Genomic DNA, 21,782 nt, shown 5'->3' on the forward strand with positions numbered 1-21,782 from the left:
AAAATATACTTTTATAATATACTTGTTATTTTAAAATGTAATTTAAAATACACATTTTTTGCACCTTACGACTGATCACCTGACAAGTCTCACAATTTCAGCTTTTCACCTACGGCTGCCATTTACTTCTCTGTATTCCTCTTGATGTGCCTTCATACGTCTGCTCTGCTCCTGACCTGCTGTAAACATTGGCCACGCTCTGCTTGATTATGAAAAATATGCCAGGAGCCTAAATACTGTGACTCTGGATAAGCCAGGTGAGTAAATTCTGCTTACACAATGAGGAGAGGGCTGGGGGGACAAGAGCAGAAAGTGAGCGTATGCAAACAGAAAAGATATGCTGAAGAGAAAGGAAGAAAGGCAGGGGCGGGGAGAAAAGAAGAGAAATAAAAGATTAAAGAAAGTATAAAAAGGAATCAAAAATGGAAAGAAATGAGCCACCACCTAGACACAGAGGAAGAGAATGAAAAGGCCACCTACTCATTGGGAGAAAGTATTTGCAAATCACATATGTAATAAGGATTTAACAACAAAAATACATAAAGAACTCACAAAACTCAACAGCAAATACAAAAAACAAAAAACAAACCCAATCTGATTTAAAAATGGGCAGAGGATCTGAATAGACGTTTTTCCAAAGAAGATACACAGATGGCCAACAGGTACAAGAAAAGACGCTCAACATCACTGATCACCAGGGAACTGCAAACCAGCGCCACAATGAGCTCCCACCTTACCTGTCAGAATGGCTATCATCAAAAAGACAAGAAATAACAAGCGTTGGTGAGGATGTCAAGAAAAGGGAACCCTTGTGCACTGTTGTGGGAATGTAAATTGGGGCAGCCGCTATGAAAAACAGTGTGGAAGTCCCTCAAAAAATTAAAAATAGGGCCACTATATGATCCAGCAATTCCACTTCTGGGTATTTGTCCAGAGAAAATGAAAACATTAACTTTAAAAGATAACATGCAACCCTATGTTCATTGCAGCATTATTCACAATAGCCAAGATATGGAAACAACCTAAGTGTCCACTGATAAATGAATGGATAAAGAGGATTCAGCCATATATATAAAATACAATATATATTATTCAGCCATAAATAAAGAATGAAATCTTAGCATTTGCAGCAATATGGAAGGACCTTGAGGGCATTATGCTAAGTGTATGATCTCATTTACATATGGAATCTAACAAGCAAACAAACAAAAAAAACCAAGCTCAAAGATACAGAGAATGGATTGGTGGTTGCCAGAGGTAGGGAAATAGTAGGGTAAGCAAATGAGTGAAGGGGGTCAAAAGGTACAAAGTTCTAGTTATAAAATAAATAAGTCATGGAGATGCAAGTTATAGCATGGTAATTAGTTAATAATACTGTACTGCAATTTGAAAGTTGCTAAGAGAGTAATCGTCAAAGTACTCAACACAAGGAAAAAAAATGTTTGTAACTATGTATGGTGACAAATTTTAACTAAACTTATCGTGGTGATCATTTTACAATATATATAAATATCAAATCACTACACTGTATACCTGAAACTAATACGATGTTGTATCAGTTATACCTCAAATATATAAAATAAATAAACAATATTTTAAAATAAATAAGTAGCCACCAGCAAGCTGAAGGAGAGAAAGAAAGTAAAAGCAATCAAGAGGGACTAAAAGGAAGAGTTAAAAAAAAAAGAGAGAGAGAGAAAACTAAAAAGATGTGGGGCAGGGCAGAAATTTGAAATGGGAGAAAAGAGAAGCAAATAAAAGGAAAAGTAAGGGTACCAATAAAAGTCCTCATGCCTCTCACAAGCCTGGTGTGATTCTCCCCCGAATTGTTAACCATCCTGCTGTCCCTCTCCTGTCCCTCCCTGCTAACACAGCATCCCCATCTCTTCCCCAGAATCTGGGCTCATGCAAAATCTAACGGCTGGTGGAAGGGGTGGGGTGCAGGCAGGGCAGGAGATGTCAACATAACATACCATCTCTGAGATAGTATTTTTTCCTACATAAGACCTGTATTAGTAAGTGTTTCCATTATTCATAAGATTCAAGATTTTTTTTTTTAATTCCTGGGACGAAACCATTTTTTAAAAATTTAGGTTCAATCACACATCCTGTTTTTAAAAAAATGACTTCAGTTCAACAAAAGAGTGCATCCCTTCAAGACTGTAATTCTTTTTGCTGGTTTTTTTCATGCCCTAGCAAATAAATTAGTGTCTAATTTAAAATGAAAATCACAAATTAACACAATATTGTAAATCAACTATAATTAAATTAAAAAAAACATCACTAGGTCTTGTCAACATAATACTGCCTTTTCTAGTACAGACTCACGCTATTATTGAGAAACTAGGATTGATTTAGAAAATTCCTGTATGTCTACAGGAAATAATATAGTTCAGAATATATCTGCAGTCACTCATTAATCTATGTTAGATGCATAGCAGGAAAGCTGATGTCTTAGCCAAAAGGGTCTTTAGTTCTGAGCCCAACATAGGAATTTCCAAAGAGAAGAGAGAGACTCTGGGGCAGGTTTCTGTGTCTGATCATGTAGAAAGAGGCTTGAAGGGAGGCCAGAAGGATCTCTCTGCACAGCCCCAGTGCATGGACAGAGGAGAGAAAAGAAACAGAGGTTTTCCGTTTCTGCTCCCCAAAGCAGAAAGTGCTCACAGGTGACTCCATGTAAGAATGGAACATAAGGATGCCAGCACCCAGCTGGAGATGAGCCAGACCCCCAGACATCCCATTACAGGATGCAGAGCCCTCCAGTGGGACCCATAAAGTCAGATCCCAGGAATGTGAGCATCCAGGCTGAGACCCTTCTCTTTCCCTCATGTTCACCTCTACCTTGAATGGTTGACCTCCCTTGTAGGGCAATTTTCATAAAGAAATAAAAGTTTTAAACGAAGGTACTTGGGACTGAACTCGGGACCTCATGCATGCTAAGTACACACTCTAGCACTGAGCTATACCCTCTCCCCTGAACAATTTAACATTTTATTATTTACAGAATTCTAAATTCTAAAAGTTTTTTTTTAACCTACTGTATACTCTTCAATGCAGCAAAGATTTTGGGGAAAAAAGTTTTAATAACATGTACACATTCATAAGAAATCACTGAATTTTTAGTTTTTCCCCACCCAGTGATAAAAGACTCCCCAAACAAGTGGAATTTTAAAACACTTAAAGTTTAAGCAGTGTGTATTAAATACTTGACTCTACCCACTCACTCATTAGTCCAAATGAAAAACTTAAAAATATGTTTAAATGCATGCTATTATTTAATAAAAAAGGTAACTTTTAAAAAATGGCTTAATGTCTCTGTTTTCGAATTCTTTTGAAGAATAACGCAATGGTAACTTCTGCATTAACAAAAACAAAGAAAACTGAGAGTCAAGTTTTTACTTTCTTCTCTGTGAATCTCCAGCTGCCCATTTCACACACTCAAGTCCTAACTCTAACAAGCAGAAAAACACAGAGGAGGCCGTGGCCCAATTTCATGGGGATTTTTTAAGGCTGAGAAAGCCCATGCAATTATTAGGATCAAGAGAAAAGCAAATTAATGAAGCCTCAAATCTTATGTGTTAACAGCAGAGTAGCAACCAGCAGTTGGTGTTTTTAATATTAAGAGCCAAAGAAACACTAATTCTTTAATGTAATGACTGTCTGCCTTAAGCACTCTAATGTTAAGCCAAAGTCACACGGTCTTTACTCTACCCATGCTCTGTTCTGGCTCAGCCATGTAATCTTTACATAGTGTGCATATTTATGTATTCATTTTAGAGGAGAACTTCATCTGCAAACTTTCTGAACCAACAACATTGACTTGGCACCAACTCATCAGTTAATTAACTGTTAACAGATTCTTCTAGATATGACTACTACACAGATATTTTATCTTCCTGTTAATTAGTAATTATGCACTGGCAAGAAAAACAGTATTTCTTTCCAATTATCTCAGAACTCAGTGATTATTTAAACTTGGCTAATTAGCATTAGAGGGCTGTACATCTTCTGGGCAAATTGTGTTTGATAATCCCTATTAAAATATACATGGTGGTTGTTGACTTGTAACAAGAAAAAAAAGTGGCAGTTCAAAGGGTATTAGATACAGAACCAGGCAAACGGGGGCCCATTAAAATTTCCCCAACTGCTCTAATGAGAATGCCGAGGGTCATTTCTGCCTAGTTTACCATCTGTTTGGTTTCTGGCATGTGTCTCTGGTGTGAAGGCAGAGTCCTGAAGCCCATTTGGCTTATCACAGTGTAATCCGGTAGTCTGAAGCAATTTCAGTTGTTTATAAAGTGGCACATTAAAATCAAAAGCTTACACATGTGAATGGAAAACGTGTAAGTATAAAAATGATGCCACGTTAATGGAAAAGTCCTGATTTTTCAAAATACAAGCAGGCGATGCTCAAAGAGAAACTTTGATACAGATTCTATATGAATTCTGGTATCTGCTTTCTACTCACCCGAAGGTCATGATGATTGAAAAACAGCTACTTTTTAGGCTCCATCGCCTGGAGCCCACATTTGAAAAAGTTAGATTTGCATTAAGGTAGGCAATAGCTTTCTAGATGGGACACAGAAAGCAATAACCATAAAGGAAAAAATTGACAAATTAGAGTTCATTAAAATTTAAAACTTCTATACATCATAGGGTACCACTGAAAAAACAACAAGCAAGCCACAAATGGGAAAATACATTCACAAAATATACCTCTGATAAAGGACTGGTACCCAGGATACATTAAAACTCCTATAACTCAATAATAAAAGACAACTCAAGTTTTTTAATTGAGCTTGAGATTTGAATTTGACAAAAGTGGCCAATGAGCACATGAGAAAATGCTCAACATCGGCAGTCAGGAAACACAAATTGAAACGACAGTGAGACACCACCACATACCCACAAAAATGACTAAAACTAAAAACTGACAATGCTAAGTGTAGGTGAAGATGCAGAGCAATTGCAACTCTACTACTAATTTGGTGAGAGTGTAAGAAAGGTGCAACCACTCCGGAAGAGGTTGGCAGCTTCTTATAAAACAAGACCCACACACCTCTAGGTATTTACCCAATAAAAATGAATGCGTAGCGTCACAAAAAGACTTGCACAGGTATGTCACATGCAGCAGTAGCCATAATAACTAAGAACCAGAAACAACCAAGGTGTCCAAAAATAAGGGAACAAAAAAACAAAGAAATACTACTCAGCAATAAAAAGGACAAGCTACTGATGGCACAACATGAAAAATTCTCACAAATATTCTGTCTAGGGAAAGAAGCCTTACACAGAATACATACTGAATGACTGCATTTATACAGTTTGAGATTAGGTAAAACGACACTATGGTGGAATAAAATCAAAATGGTGGTTGCCTCTGGGAAATGGGCGTAAGAGTTAACAGAGGAAAGGCATGAGGGAACGTTCTGGGATTAAGGTAATCTTCTATATTTTGATAAGGGTTGGGGTTACACAGATGTGTTCATTGATCAAATCTCATCTCATGTATCCTTAAGATTCATGTATTTTATTGTATACAAATTTTACCTAGATGATGGGTACTCACTGTAAAATTCTTTCAACCTTTTTTTTCCCTATTGAAGGGTAGCTGATTTATAATGTTGTGTCAGTTTCTCGTGTACAGCAAAGTGATTCCATTTTATATATATATAAATCATATATATATATTATATATATATATATATCTTTCATATTCTTTTCCAAATGGTTTACTACAGGATATTGAATAGCATAGTTTCCTATGCTATACAGTAGGGTCTTGTTGTTTATCTATTTTATATATAGTAGTGTGTATCTGCTAATCCCAAACTCCTAATTTATCCATCTCCCCCTTTCAACTTTGATGTATGTTTGAAAATTTTCATCATAAAATGTTAAAAGTAGATTAAGATTACTTCCATCAAATCCGTATTAAATTACTTTTTATAACAGCATGAGTTCATTAGATGAGTACCTGCACATAATATAAAACCATGTAGATACAACTGCGACAGTATTTATTTCTTCCACCAGTTATTTGGTCACATCAGCCTTGCACATGGGGGAGTAGGTACCACTGCTTCTGTATTTGATTTTTGTGCTTCCACCAGTGTGCTTTTCTGGGGTACTCTTATATTAGTGCTTCTCTAGTGTGTGCCCCCAAATCTGTTTATTCCATTTGAACCTGTTATTATCCTAAAACAGGTTCACAAAATACTTCACAACCCGATAAAAAATGAGTACCCTCAACGGAGAGATTTGCTGTGTATATACAAACTCACTTGAATGCTTTGGACAGACTTGATAAAAAGAAGCTAAAGAAATTCTGCTTTCAAATTATGGTGGAAAAGGTAACTAAAAGAGTGCAAAGCAAAAATCTTAAGTATCTAGAATTCTGCACTCAGACTTCTTCACAGTCTGTGTATGTTCTTGCTCCACCCAATATGCTTCAATATGGATGAACTTGAAAATATCTTAAGAGAAAGAAGCTAGTCACAAAAGGCCACATATTATATGATTTCATTCATAAAAATGTGCAGAACAGGCAAATCTACAGAGACAGGAATTAGATCAGTGATTTCCAGGGGATGGGAGGAGGGGGGGACTTGGGAACAGGGTTCTTTTTAGGGTGATGGCAATGTTTTTAAATTAGTGGTGACAGTTGCAGAACACAGTGAATACACCTGAATCACTGAATTGTATACTTCTAAGTGGTAAGTTTTATGTTATGTGAATTATATCTCAAAAAGAAAAACAAACAAAAGGCACATTAAAGATTCTAAGAAGTGCTGTTTAGCTTTCTGTAACAAGCATATCCCAAGCTTTTTATACTGCAATACTCTTTTTCCAAGTAAGACCTATTAACATACCATAAGACACTGAAGTTTCCAAGAAGTGGTGTGGGAAAACCTGCTATTAACACAGCAATTTAAAATTCATTCTAAGATATGACTGATACTATCTCTTTGTGTTGAAATGGAATAGCAGCAAGAAAGAGAGAAAAGGGAGGAGAAGGCAAGGGATAAACTTCATCAGCCTCATAATTATTCTAGAGCTGGTTATTCGTCCCTTTCTCTAGGAAGAGAAAGCCAAATTTCAAATAAATTCTTCTTTTATTGGCAACAGATTTCTCTCCATTTTTATTATTATTGTTAGAAATGCTATTGGATCGTTTAGGTTAATAGTCAGGTTGAAAAAAATCTTCTCATAAAGCAAACAATTGTTTAAAAAGAAAACAACTAAAGATAAACAAAACATCTTTCCAGAGCATGATCTCTGACAGCTCCATTTATTTTACTTTTAACTTGCTATTTACTAGAGTTCATGTGGAGAGGAACTTTCTGAAAGAGAACCAGAAATAACATAATTAACCAGATAATAACAACAACATGGTTCTGATGTACGAAAACATGTAGGAAGAAAAGCAGGAGGGGAGCTCAGTCTGAACTTTTACCAAAATATTCGCAATTTTTGCTATTCTGCTTTCCAAAATGGCAACTCCCACACTAGCAAGTATCTTTCCATCCAGACATTCGGAGTCTCGAAAACAGTAATTTAACTGTGCGCTGGCTTCAGAGAGCAGCCTACACGTCTATTCGGCTACATGCAGAACTCAGCATCAGAGGGCTGAATACAAACCTCAGAACAGAAGACAAGAGCGAGAACAGAACTGGCACTGGGTCAAATGCCTTTACTGGACTCCTACATCTGTTTTCAAATTCATATGTTGTATCCAGAACTATTTTCTAGGCAATGCCAAGAATTTACATTCACTCTTTTTTTTTAATACTTCAAAGGTAATTATCAGAATTATTCCTAGGAAGTAACAACATTATAAAATTATTTTAAGTTGCTCTTTAACTCCCAGGAAAGATGAGGACAACCTTATCCAACAGTGTTTATAAATCAGTTACTATGAACATGAAACATAAACTCATTTATCATTACCTGGATTCCAAAAAAAAGCACTGAAAATCCTGAAGAGGGAACCACATCACAAGCGGGACAACCGCTAAACCAGTTGTTTTGAAGTTTATTCCCTTAAGTATACACTTGATCTTGTCTCTGGTTAGAATGGACAGACTGACATACTCTGAAGAATCTCACTCTAACAGAAAACAGTATTTCTTACCAGCAAAGACGCAGGATTCCTAAGTACTTTCAGAAATTATTGTTTAAGAAAGAGAGAGAAAAGTATTTCCAATCCTGCTTTTATCTAGTGAAGGATAAGACCTCCTTTATAGAAACTTATTTTCCAGAATTCTTCGTACAAACTTGGGTATATGTGAAGGACCTAGTGCTCCATCCTTTTTGTTTGGTGCTCAGTCGTTTGGGGTAAACATTTTCTTTAATAACAGATTAAGGTTACATTTGCCAAGACAGAAGAGTCTTTTCACCAATAATTTTTAACACTAACAGACACAATTATAATAATTTCAAAATTCATAACTATACAGCATTGTGGCAACTTCTATGAGAATTTGTTCTAAAAATGTCAATTTACTGACGTTCTTATTTATGAACAGCCACTTTACTCTCATCCTGAGCACATGAACTTGAGCACAATAAGGAAGAGGAAGGAGCTAGAAGAACCCCTCCCCCTTAGAGATACATTTTTAAAGTACCTGCAGTGATTTCTGGGCACATATCTTATCAGAGCTGAATTCCTCTATCTAGAATCTGTGGAGTGTCCATAGAAAACAGACAAGTAAGTTATTAGGGAGCTATGAAATGGACGAATATTACATGAAAACAAAAGACAATAACTTTTTAACAAATACCTTCCATTTTCAGTATGTAAAAATATACATATAAAAAAAGTGTTGAAGTCATATCAAGGGATTACACATATGTACCAGAAAATCATCCTTAATCGTTTTACTTGATACAATCTTAGACTATGTTCCCAAGAAGTTATAGAGTCACCATTTTTGGAAAGATCCGAGAGATAAAATAAGAACTTAATTGTCATGTATCATTAAGACATTGACCTGCCCTATGATAAAAAGCTGGACTGAACAATCTCCTTAAGTTCTTTCTGCTCTCTTAATTCTATAGAAGGCACTTAATCAACCACTCTCCTATCTGAAGGCATTGGTGCCTGCCACCTCCTGGAAAGAAAGTTCCAAAGTGGCAGATGGGATAATTAACTTCCCCAGGATCTCCAATGATAAAATTCACATTTGTTCTTATAGTCTTCAATGTCTGTACAGGTGTGTAGACTTACACGTACATATACAGATTCAGAAATTACTAGTGTGAGTGCTAGTAAAATACCCTATGAAGCCTCAAAGATTTTTGTTGGTTTATTCATTCAATAAATATTTACTGAGCACTTGTTATGTGCCAGGAGAGAAATCACTAGACCATCTCTTGTCCTCAACGAGGTATAAAGGTTTTTAAACAGGTAAATGCAACAGGTTGTTAGAGATGGATGACGGAGGTCAGAAAAGAGAGTGATGCTTGGAGGAAGGAGTAGAGAGTCCCATGGAGGTGGGACCAGGGGGCAACAGAGAGGAGAGGCTCACAGGCTCACAGGCTCAACAGAGGAGACGAGTCAGGACAGAGGCCCTAAAAGATAGCAGGATGTCTGCCCAGCAGACAGAGCCAGAAGGAATTCCAAGCACTGTAAGCAAGGCCTTAAAGGTTTAAAGCAGCTGGGATTTTGGAACTGTGTCTGGGTTACTCTGATTGGTGCACAGGTATACATGTGTATATATGATGGGAGTAGGTGACTGGAAAGGAAGGAGGCTGAGAAGAGATGGGGGTTAGGGGCAGGCAGGGATCCAGCAGAGATGGCCTTTTTTTTAGTCAAGGTTCTTTTGGTTGTAATAGAAAACCAGCTCAAGCTGGCTTGGGCTGTAAGGGGAGTCTAATGAGAGGCTACAGAGCTGGTTTAGATTATGGCTTTGCAACTCCCTATGTGTGACCTTGGGCAAGTCACCTACCCTCTCTGTACCTTAGGTTCTTTATTGATAAAATGAGGATTTTTGTCATGATCCAGAGTTATTACCCACAACACACCTGGCACATAGCAACTGCTTGATATATTCCAACTATTTTTAATCATTTCTTTGAATCCAAGAGTGTGTGAACCTGGTAGAAAGAAAGCCTAAAATAAGAGCCCAGAGAGCTCTGATACCTCAGGCAGCATCCTATCTCTCTCTTCTTTTTCTGCATGACCTTCCTCTGAGCCACGGTGGAGGAGGGCTGCCCAGAGTTCCTGACCGTTTACATGTGCCTTGATTCAGCTCGTGAAGAGTTCGACTGGGACTGATGAGCCTTAATTCCAAATTCCTGCACTAGTCCATTTAATGGACCCAGCTTGGCTTGTGTGTCCCGTGGTTTAAACAGAGGCCAAAGGGTAAAAACATGCCACAGTGGCCTCTCTCCCTTGATGGCAGGAAGGAGGGCAAAGGAGTCACTCATCTTGATTTCTAACCATCTTCAGGGCTGAACCACTGAACAGGCTAAGCAATTTGGATCTTCAGCGGTTTCAGAGCTGCTGATGAGGAATCCGGTGGTCCTCCTGCTTCACATCCCCCTTGAACTTTTTCCCCCCAGTTTGCACAGCCCTAACTCCTTTTAAGAATCTGGAAACTGCCAAATGTGGACTATCACTTTAAAAATAGAGTAAATCCATACAATAGAATATGATTCAACCATAAAAAGGAATGAAGCCCCGAGTCATGCTACAACATGGATGAACCTTGAAAACATTATACTAAATAACGGAAGCCAGACACAGAAGGCCACACAGTGTATGACTCCGTTTACATGAAATATCTAAAACAGGCAAGTCCATAGAGACAGAAAGTAGATTAGTGGTTGTCAGGGACTGAGGGGAGGAAGGAATGGGGAGTGATTGCTAACACAGATGGGGTTTCTTTTGGAGGTGATGAAATGTTCTGGAATTAGTGGTCTTAGTGGCACAACCTTGCAAACATACTAGAAATCACTGAAGAGTATACTTTAAAATGGTAAATTTGCAGGGGAGGGTATAGCTCGAGTGGTAGAGTGCATGCTTAGCATGCACAAGGTTCTGGGTTTAATCCCCAGTATATCCTCTAAAAATAAAGAAATAAATAAACCTAAATACCTCCCTGCCAAAAGACAAAACAAAACAAAAGGTAAATTTATGGTATGTGAGCTGCAGTTCAAAAAAAAAAATATCTGAGGTTGGGTGTGATGTCAGAACATACAGTTTTAGTCATCACACCTATGCTATGTCGTGTAATAGCCAGCACTTGCCCTTCCTAAGCCTTGCTTCCTTACCTATACGTTGGGGCAGGGGCTGAGCCAGGTTCTACCAAAGGTACATTTTACCTCTAAGTTCTATGGGTAAGAAATCGGGTGTATTTCTCCCCTCCAAATTAAAGGCAACCTCCCTGTTTCAAATCTTCTGCCACTTGAACCATCTTTTCATTCTGTTTTCTATTTCAGAGAATGAATTCTCACTTATTTCTGAGTGTTTTAAAAATACCTATTTTGAGCATATATACAAGGCACTTGAATAGATAATCTCATTTAACCCATCTAACAACTCTGTGAACCAGGCGCCATTGTTATCAACTTCATTTCACAAATGCAGACACTGAAGCTCAGGGCAGGGAAGCATGTGGCCCAAGTTAGGAAGCAGGGCCGGGAAGCTGAAGCTGTGCGACTCCAGGGGTCATGTCATGACCACTCACTCCTTCACTTGGCCCAAATCTCAACATTCGCTCTAGCAATTTGTCGATGGATTAATTCAACAGCTTTATATCATGATGCCCACTAGTCTAGTAGGTGATTCTTTTTAGTGATTTAGGAATCGGGAAATTATCCCTGAGTTCTTTGTCACAGAGAAAATGCAAAGTAGATAATACTATTTCTTAATGAAGGTAATGCTGGCGTACCCAAACGTAATGAATAAAGAACAAACTTAGGTTAATACCCTGTAAATAGGAAAAATTAATGGCCATTTCATCCCTTGTCAGCTACGTTCCTTGTATCATTGACTAGAGTAATTTGTTTAATTAACCTAGAGTCCTCTTGTTATTTATAGATCATTTACCATACCCAATAAAGGGTCATGCCTCGAATCCTTCAATATGTTTAAAATTCATTAAGTATGTTACAAAGCATTTCTTCGTTAAGAGACAGACAAAATACATTGAACAAGATCATCTGAATAATTAAACTTAATTTAATCTGGTAAATAAATACCATTACTGTACAGGGCCCCATTTAAAGAAGTTGCTAGTGGCTGTTCCTTCTTTACAGATATTAAGGCCTAAATATTTGCATGTATTCATAACACATGTGTGTGAACCAAAGTCACACGGAGTCACATAGACAGGACACCTAAGATTGAACTGGAGCTAATGTCCAGAGATGCAGGGGTCCTGGTGATAATTAGTAAAGTTGTAGAAGTTCTATTTTGTTTTAATGTTAAGGATAACCAAAAGTTAGCTTAAAGAGACCCTATATTTTCATTCTTAGTGACAAGGAAACAAAGCAGAGACAAAAACTTACATTCTCAAAATGCAAGATTAACATACAATCTAAATCTATTGGTAAAGTACACATTTTTATTAACTAGTGACCAATATAAGATTTACTAAAATCTGAAGTCTTTCTTAAAATATTTACTTTATTTTGTAAATACATCCCTATCATCTAGAGTGTCAAATCATACTGGAAAAAAAATCAGATCATTAAGTTCAAAAATTCTAATACTATGTTTTTAAAGATCATACTGAAAATATTAAATTTTTATGTTAGTTGCTTAATCTCTATTAAAAACATGACATGATTGACTGAATCCAAGAGCAGATCTTGGATCTACATTTTCTCCCCAAACTTAGACTTCACTGAATTTTGCCATTTTAAGAGTTTTGTAACCTAACAAATGATTGGGTCTATGATGCCTAATTATTACAGAAAAAAAAAGGGAAATGAAACACATGGGGAATTATAAAAGTTTAAGCAAAAAACTGCTAAAATGGCTGATGTATTAGCTGAACAGAATTATCTAGGAATTGCAAAGCAATTTATGCAAGGTTTAACAAAAGTTTAATTTATGCAGGCATCAAACAATCTGAAGTGTGGCTGCTATCCATCAGAACTGTAAACCTGATTCTCAGGTTTTAGAGAGCCAGAATACTAAAAATTGAGTAAAATGCTTTTAGAACCAGAATACTAAATATTGGGTAAAATGCATTTCAGCCTCTGGAAAAGGAACAATTCTGTATGAAAGGATATTCAAATAGCTCTACACTGAGCAACCACAATGAGCCTTGAAGATTTACATGATTGAGCTGGAATTCAGTGCCAAAGACAAGAGGGAAGCATTTCTTTTTCTGGGATACACAAAGAGATATCCATAATTAAACATCACACTTCCCTAGGGCAGCATGTTTTCTTATATTGACAAGCAAAATGAGGTATTTCAAATCATGCATTGCTGGCATACAGTCATCTTTTGCATAGCTATTGTTTTAATGTATTTCTGGCTATTAGGCATTTGTCTATTTTTGGTCAGTGAGGCATGCATTTTAAAGAATTCTTTTTTTGCATAAAAGGCTGCAGTTATGTTAGTGGAATTACATTTATACAACAGTATCTTAAGAATGATTATGGCCTTATTTCGGCTGGTCATATACCCATTTTATATTCAAAGGAGAGTGGTTATAACTTCAGTGTAAACACTACAATTAAAATTAACTAAAAGTGGAAAAAACTTTCAGAAGTACCTTTTTAGACTCCAGCTATGTTTTATTTTGCCTTATTTATCACAGCTGGTTAAACACGTTACACACTAATCCCAGGACATATTGAGAAAAATGCCAAATAAGCGATGTTTGCTTCACATTCCATCAACTGAGTCAGAGCTGATGATAAGACTATGCATTCAGTAATTCTTTTGTTCTAGATCAAAGAAGGCTGCATTAGTTCAGCCTGGTCCTACTGTAACTACTAAACTACCAAAATGCAGCAATTCTGTTACATTTTACCTCCACTTTCTCACCTGTATCCTACTCAAATTACATCTTTTTCACTTTATTGAAATTGTAAAGACTATATTAAACTCAAATCAGACACCAAAAAATTAATGCCCTTTTGTTTCCAAAAGTGACCATTTATCTAAAAACATATTTTATCTCCTGCTTTCAGTTCTACTATTTATGAAGACTAATTCCGTTTAACAATATTCAGGTATATTTTAAAATTTTGTTTTGAAGGTAATTTACCACCATCACATAAATACACAGAAAATTATCTGGATATTATTGGAACTTAAAAAAAAATCTCACTTAACTTACCCATCCACATAAAAATCATGCCCTATAAAAACACCGAGTGACCAGGGGGAGGTCTGAGCATTTGATTATGGAGTCAAACTACCTTTAATGGGCTTCATGTTCAGAGCCTCTTCAGACTCTACATCATAGGGTCGACGGTCATGGAAAGACTACGTGCAATTTAAGCTACTCAAAATACATTCTAATTCAAGTGAAACTGCCTTTTTACAGCTTTCAGCCACCACAGAAAATGTCTTAAAACCTGGGTGTCTTAAATCATTTCTAACAATTTCATTCTCAGTTTTTTGTTTGGCTTATGAGCTAAAATCTGAGGCAACACGATACACGCATTTTATATGTTCTTTCAAAATATGTTTACAATATACTTATGAATAATATTTAAGGATTTTTTCTCATTTAAAGCCTCCATCTTGACAAATGAGGGTTACTTTATTCAGCCAAGTCCTTTCAAATCATCTGAATCTATAAACCCCAGATTAATTCCACTTGAGAACTGTTTTTTGCACTTCCCCGCACCACCCCGCCTCCACTGTCAGGCCAAAGGAAGTATAATCAAATCCTGGACTGAGAAAAGCAGCTGCTTCCGGTATCAAGATGTATAATTCTGGGACACTCAGTCTGACTGCGTGTTTTCTGTGTGGTAAGGATGTTACATAAATCACCTCTAATCCTGGCGACTGCTCAGCAGCTGATGGAGCAGGTGCCATTGTCATCAGCATTTCCTAGATGAGGAAGTTAGGCTGAGAGAAGTTAAGCAACGTGGCTCAGGCACATGACTAATGAAGGTCAGGGTCAGGATCTGCAGGCAGGTCTGCCAACTGCACGGCCCAAACTCTCACCCCTCCACATACTGCTCCTTCTCGTCCAGGCGTGGCCGACGCCAGCCTGCACCTGGACTCCTTCTATCCCTTTTTCCCCACGGAACAGTCTTTCTGCATCCACCCCTGCACCCTACAGTTGGCTCTCCACACTGACCCCAGAGGGATCTCTTCAAAATGAAGGACCGTTGCAGCCACTCCTCAGCCTGAAACCCGAAAAGGCACCCTTGCTCCAGATCCTGAATGGTCTGTCTCTGATCTCCTGTCCAGCCTTATCTCTTTCCCTCCTGGTTCCAGGTCAGCCACTCCAAGGTGTTCTTTCCATTCCTAGAACACAGCCTCTATCCACCCTTGAGGCCTTTGCATCTACTGTTCTCTCCTTCCGGTATGCTGTGCCCCACTGTCCACAGACCTTTAGCTAATTCCTACTCATCCTTCATATCACAGCTCAATACCACTTCCCCCGGAAAGCCTTTCCAAACTACATGCCATTTTGCCCGAGACTAGATCTCATTTCTCTGTCATACCCTTTCCTGGCACTCAGTATTTCTCCTGCCTAGACCCTAAGCAAGACTTGCTATTACATATTTATATGGTCATTTAAATAACGGTCTCTCCCATTTAATTAACGTAGACAACTGGTCCTCAAACTTTAGTGTGTATCAGAATCACCTGGAGTGCTTATTAAAAAGTTATCACTGTGTCTCACCCCCAGAGTACCTGATTCACCAAGTCTAGAGTAAGGGCAGGAACTCTGTAGTTACAAGTTCCTGGGGGCACTGAAGCTGCTGGAGCCTGGACTGATCCAGTACAGCGCTTCCAAGCCTGGGTGAACATCAGAATCACCGGGAGCCAGTGCCACACTCTGCTCCCAGAGGTTTTGATTTAACTAGGCTAAGGTAGAACCCAGGACATCTTATCCCAAATATTGCATCCTTATTCTAAAAAAAGGGTTATCTAAAATCTATATTTAAACAGATGTCTTGTAAATGTTTATTTGTTAAATCTGGTAACCCTACTTGTGAATCCTATTGCAACAATAACAGGTAGTATGTCATATATTTATGTACATAGATGTTACATAAGATTGTAAGCTGACTTTTCACTTCTGCAGGGCACAGAAAGGGTGGGGCTAGAGAGTGGAAGTTTCAGACTTAAAAGGAATTTTTTTTCTTGAAGGTTAGACCTTAGAAGTAGTTACTAAAAGATTATAAAAGCTTATCTGGGATCTTTTTAAAATAGACCAAATTCTCAGTGTCAAATAATTTGACAGGATGATTAAATAACTTCAGGTTCCTTTAAGCCCTGAGGTTGTGAACCTCATCTTGGGCAGCAGGGTGACGTCGCAGCCTCAACGTTACTGTCCAGACATCAAGCAGTGAGTCGCCTGGGCAGAGCTACGGCTGGGACGCTTTCATATATCAAAAGTAGGTAAAAATGTGTTTATTTAATAAATACCCCAGAAAAAATAAAACATTGAACACATGGCTGTCTTGGGTAACACAATTCTATCTTTCTCACGTCAATGGAGGAAGTCCCGTGCAGTTTTCTAATCTTAAAGTAGGATCAGCAATTTCATGTCTTATATACATAGACATGTTAAATTTACATTTTTGATGCTATAAAGGGTCTACTTAATTCCAGCTTGGCATGTTTATCAAATTATGGGTAAGCTACACATTTCCAAATCGAGAATCCTCTGGGATCAGTGACCACCATGCAGCCTTCTGCCTCTCCACCTAAGTAAGCTTCCAGGTCTCTGGTTTAAGGACAAAGACTCTGTATAAGCATTTTAAATATTAAATCACATTCTTTCTTGTATATGCACAGAATTTTATCATTTCAATAATTAGTGCTATCTTCCTCTTTGTGCAATGCTTACTTGCCAAACTTAATATGACACTTTTCACCTACTCCAGGATTTTAAGAACTGTTTATGAAAACATGGGCATCAGAGTGAATTCCAATCCAGCAACCTAAATGACAGAACTCAGAAATCTACTCAAACCCCTCAGGACCAAATGTAATAGCAGCAGTAAATGAAGAGAGGGACAGAGAGATCGGCCCACCAACCTCACGCTTGGTTGCATATTTACATGACTTATTTCAATTCACCTAACTTCAAGCAGAAACACAAAAATCACTGCAGATTATTTTCCCTGAAATAATAAATGGCAAATACTTTTAATACAGATATTTTAAAATGAGACCTCTGACTGTTAAAATACAGACAATCATGGGTTTCTTATGTCAGGAGAGCTTACCAAATCCAAAAGCACTGGACCCTCCAATGCTCTGTGACGCCTGGACACTGGTAGATGTGTACAGTCCTGTCACCAGCAAGCCGTCGAAGAAGGTGCTTGTTGAAATTGTCACTGAAATACAGAGGGGAAAAAAGAAACCTCAATTAATACAGTCAGAATAATGAGATACATTTCTGAAGTGTGTGACATTGTCAAAACAGCCTCTACTTGTTATTAACAAATTATTTTTATACTATCCATACTTAGTATTTTCTTTATATCAGAAATTACAGAGGAGCAAAAACGGGGAAAAAAGCTCAGAACTCTGATGTCTGTAATTCTTGTCCTAAATTTAGTACATCAGTCCCACCTTCCTGCATTCATTTACACTTTCCCTACTAGCTGTGTGCAAAATCATCAGAAAATAATGTAGTGCTGAAGAGCTGGTTTCCCCAGCTCCACCATCACCCCTGAAGGCAGTGAAAGGCATTGCTGGAGTGTTGGCATTGTGATACAACATTTTCTTTTTTTTTTTTTTAATATTCCATACTGTGGGAAACAATCTTCCATCGGCTGAAAGCAGACTAGTAAGACGCACTGCATTTCTTATTGTTAGTCTGTGCTTCACAGATGAGCCCCCTGAAGTTTTTCAACAAAAGCAGACTAATTTGCATGAAGACAGTCAGGACTTTTGAGAACAAGAAGACCACCGCATGCTTTAAGTCTTAGAGCGAATTCTACGAGAGATGGTTTCATAACCAGATGGTTTCATAACCAGAAAATCAGGATGCTCCCGGGGAGAAAAGAGCCAAATTAAATGCATCTGTATGCTACTCAGGCTTGGCTTCTTAAAATTTTATCTTGCTCACCACCCTAAAAATTGATCATCATTTCCTTCTCGACATAATAATATTTTCTCCTGTACTGCCTTTACTGTATTAAGATGAAGTCATTCGTAGGAAGCAGCCGGGAGAAGGTAATATTATTTTGGTAGTGCACAGTCCAGGGCCGTCATTGTGCTTGGTGGCAGTACGGAGAATGACCGGAGTCACATTAACTGTGATGCGAATGTTCAGATTAAACTCTGGGAAATCCAGCAAGTAGAGCGGAATGGTTTAAAACATCCATATTATGAAGCATAAATAAGGCACATATATCAACAGAACAGCCTGACATCATGCTACCCCCAAAATGGCACTGGATGCTGGATCCAATCATCTCCACTTCCTTTAATAAGGTAATAGCTAGTATTTTGAGTGCTGGCATGTAAACCACATGAAAACCACTCAGCAGGGCACTGAGCTAAGTAGTTTACATGTTTTATCTCATTTCATTTTCAAAACATCTCTATAAAGGGGGTACTATTATTACTCCCAGGATACAAATGAGGAATCTGCGACAGAGAACGATTAAAACCCATGCCCAGGACCGCTGGATACCATCGAAAAATGTTTTATGCTGTTTATCTGGCTTCTCTTTCATTTTCTCTCTGCCCCCACACCCTACTCCACCCCCACCCACCAAATACCCGAGCGGAAAAGTGGCCGTGGCCAAACTTGTGTTTGATAACCTCTTACCCACATTATTCACATGCATTAGGAGCATTTGAAAAGCAAAATGAAAACTACAGGAGTCAGTATCAAGCAAGAAGGCCAAAAGCAGCCAGGAGGCAACCGCTCTTGCGTGGTGCATGGAGCCCTAGGCCAGGAAGGAATGAGATCTGGCTACTGGGCGCTCATCTGCTGCTACTTGCCCCTCAGCAAAACCACTTCACCTCTCGGGGTATAAATTTCCTCATCTGTAGAATCACACCCTAATCGTCGGCTCCCCGTTTTGCTTACCCCAGATTCCCACAACTGGCTCTGTTGATGCCTCCACCCTTCAGTTCAGTGAGTTAATCCTGACTAAAGTAAAAAGTGCTAAAACTGCCCCCGTGTCCCATCCAGTGAGGTTTGAATTAAGTTACTTCCTGTTAACGTGCCTCTTCTGACCCCTGGACTCTATGCTGTGTCTCAGGTCATCCTTTGCAGCAAACCAAACTCAACCTGCAGGGTCTCACCAGGGTCACCCCGGGGACCTCGCTTTTACCTACTTCCCATCAATCCACTCCACTCTGGTCCAGCAAGACAGCAGCAGTCCTGTGTTAACGCAGAAACGCAGCCCCTGTGGACCCCCTCCACTCCTTCACGCCTCTGCTCTGGTTCCTATTTCCAAGATTCTAAAAAATGTAAGGGCTTACGGATTTGGGATTGAGGCAGATCTGAAATTGAGTCTCACCTCTCTCTACCTCTGCTCAGTGTGTGATCTTGGGGTGAGTCTGAGACTCTTCATTTATAAAAGGGAATGATAATACTATGGGGTTTACTGTAAGAAATGAAGATGCATTACCTATTATCTATCAATGTATCTAGATCCTTAACACACCATCATGCATATAGTAACTAATTAATAAAAGTTAGTTATCTTTCCCTGCCCTTTTCCAGACCTGGAGCCCTGCTTTGTTCTCCCCATCCTGAGAACTGGAGTCCTATACAGACCCCTGGCGTCTGCCTCTCCAGACGCCTGGGTGTGTCCAATCCCTGGACTGCCCGTGTCCAAGTCCTGCTGCCTGCTAGGATTCTCCACTTACCCATCCCATTCACTACTTCATTTCCAACCACAGTCCAAGTCTGAGCTGTGATCTCAAGTGGGCCCAAGCTTCCCCAGCTTGTTACTCATTTGTCCTTCTTTCCAAAAGATAGTCTTCAAGTATCTGTTCAACGTTAACTTAAAACTGCAACTAAACGCTGTCGGTGAAGTGGCTGAGAAAGGGAAAAAAATCATACATGGCAGCTCTCAGTCTTTCCTCTACTGCCCCCAGCTACTCAGCTGTGGCCTCAAACAAGCTACGTCCCTCCCAGCAAAACAAAAGCCCTGCCATGTCTAACATGACAATCGATAAATTCAATTTATTGATTGATGGCTTGTACATACCTAGGGACGTTTCAATCCCCTAGAGGTGTGCATCTAAGAAGCTGTCCAGGTGGCCTGTGACTCATTTGGGTACTGAGCATGACCAAGGACCTTGCTGCGCCCCTAAAACATCCATCCAGCCTGCTAACTCTTGGCAGACCTCCGCTTTCACCCACCACCCACTGCCTCTCCAGACCCAGAAGATGAAGCAAATTCTGATCTTAACCCTTCCACACACCACAAGGTGAGCCTATTTCAGATGAGTTCTCTTCTTTACATAGATTCTTGAGTGCTGAAGCAGCAAGGCCTAGGGAAAACAGCCCAGGAATAAGAGAACTGGACTTTATTCCCAATATTATTAACTTGCTATGTCAGACTGAGCAAGTTTTTCTCTCTGCTTTGTTCTAGTCCTAGTAGTGATGTGGATACCCATTATTTGGCAACCTCATGGGTAGGTGGGCTTAAATATGTGAAAAATCGTTTCTAAACATTAAGTGACTTAGAAAAAGAAAAGGAATTCATAAGAAAAACACTTAGTACTCTTAGAGACTCTTGGCTTTAAGTATCATCATAAGCTGACTGCTCTCAAATTTCCATCTCCAGTCTAGACCTCTGTCTGTATACTCCAGATAAAGATCAAGCTGCTCTGTGGCTCAGCATCCCTACTTGGATGTCCACAATATATTTCAACTTCAACATGACCAAAGCTGAACACCCACCTATCCCCTAAACCAACTCTTCTGATGGTGGTACCACCATTCCTGCTGCTCAGGCTAAAAACCTCTAAGTCAATTTTGAATCACCTTCTCCCATACCCTGAATACAGTCCATCAGCTGTAAATCCTGTTGGCTCTGCCTTCAGATTGTAGCCAGAATCTGCCCACTTAGCACACTGTTCTGAGCTAGCACCGTCTCTCCCATGGATTGTGGCATTAGACATCCATCTGGTGGTCCTGGTTCTAGCCTTCTCTCCCAGCAGTCTATTCTCAGTGTCAGAGGAATTCTTCTAAGACATCCAATTATGTCACTCCACTGCTTACAACTCTCTGATGCTCTAAGTCCAAGTCTTCACAGTGGCCTACAAGGTCCTAGGGGATCTGCCTCCCTTCCCCCTCTGTTCTCATTGCCTCCTGCTCGCCTCCTGGCTCACTCTACTCCAGGCACTCTAGCTTCCTTGCTGTTACTCAGACATGCCACGTCTTTAACTAGCTCTTTCCTCTCTGTCCTGAACTCCCTTTCTCCAGACACCTGAAGGACCAATTCCTTCACCTCTTTCAAGTCAGCTCAGATGTCACCCTCTCGGCGAGGTCTGCCTTAACCACACTATTCAAGATCACAAACAGCCCCCATTCCTCGGGCCCCTGCAATACCCACGTTCCCAATGGCCCATACTTGGCTCTATCTTTCCTCCCCCTTTTTATATAATTATCACCTTCTGACACATTATACTGATATATTTACTT

General features: G+C 39.1%; 1 protein-coding gene across 1 annotated transcript in view; it reads right to left on the bottom strand.

The window, feature by feature from the left end:
- Positions 1 to 21,782, bottom strand: part of RELN (reelin) — a 440,736-nt gene that overhangs the window by 354,849 nt on the left and 64,105 nt on the right. The window contains exon 2 of the mRNA XM_072965186.1: positions 17,389 to 17,499. Coding sequence (XP_072821287.1) covers positions 17,389 to 17,499 — 111 coding nt within the window. The remainder of the gene's footprint in view (positions 1 to 17,388; positions 17,500 to 21,782) is intronic.

Source organism: Vicugna pacos, chromosome 7 (assembly GCF_048564905.1).
Source record: "Vicugna pacos chromosome 7, VicPac4, whole genome shotgun sequence".
Lineage (NCBI taxonomy): Eukaryota > Metazoa > Chordata > Mammalia > Artiodactyla > Camelidae > Vicugna > Vicugna pacos.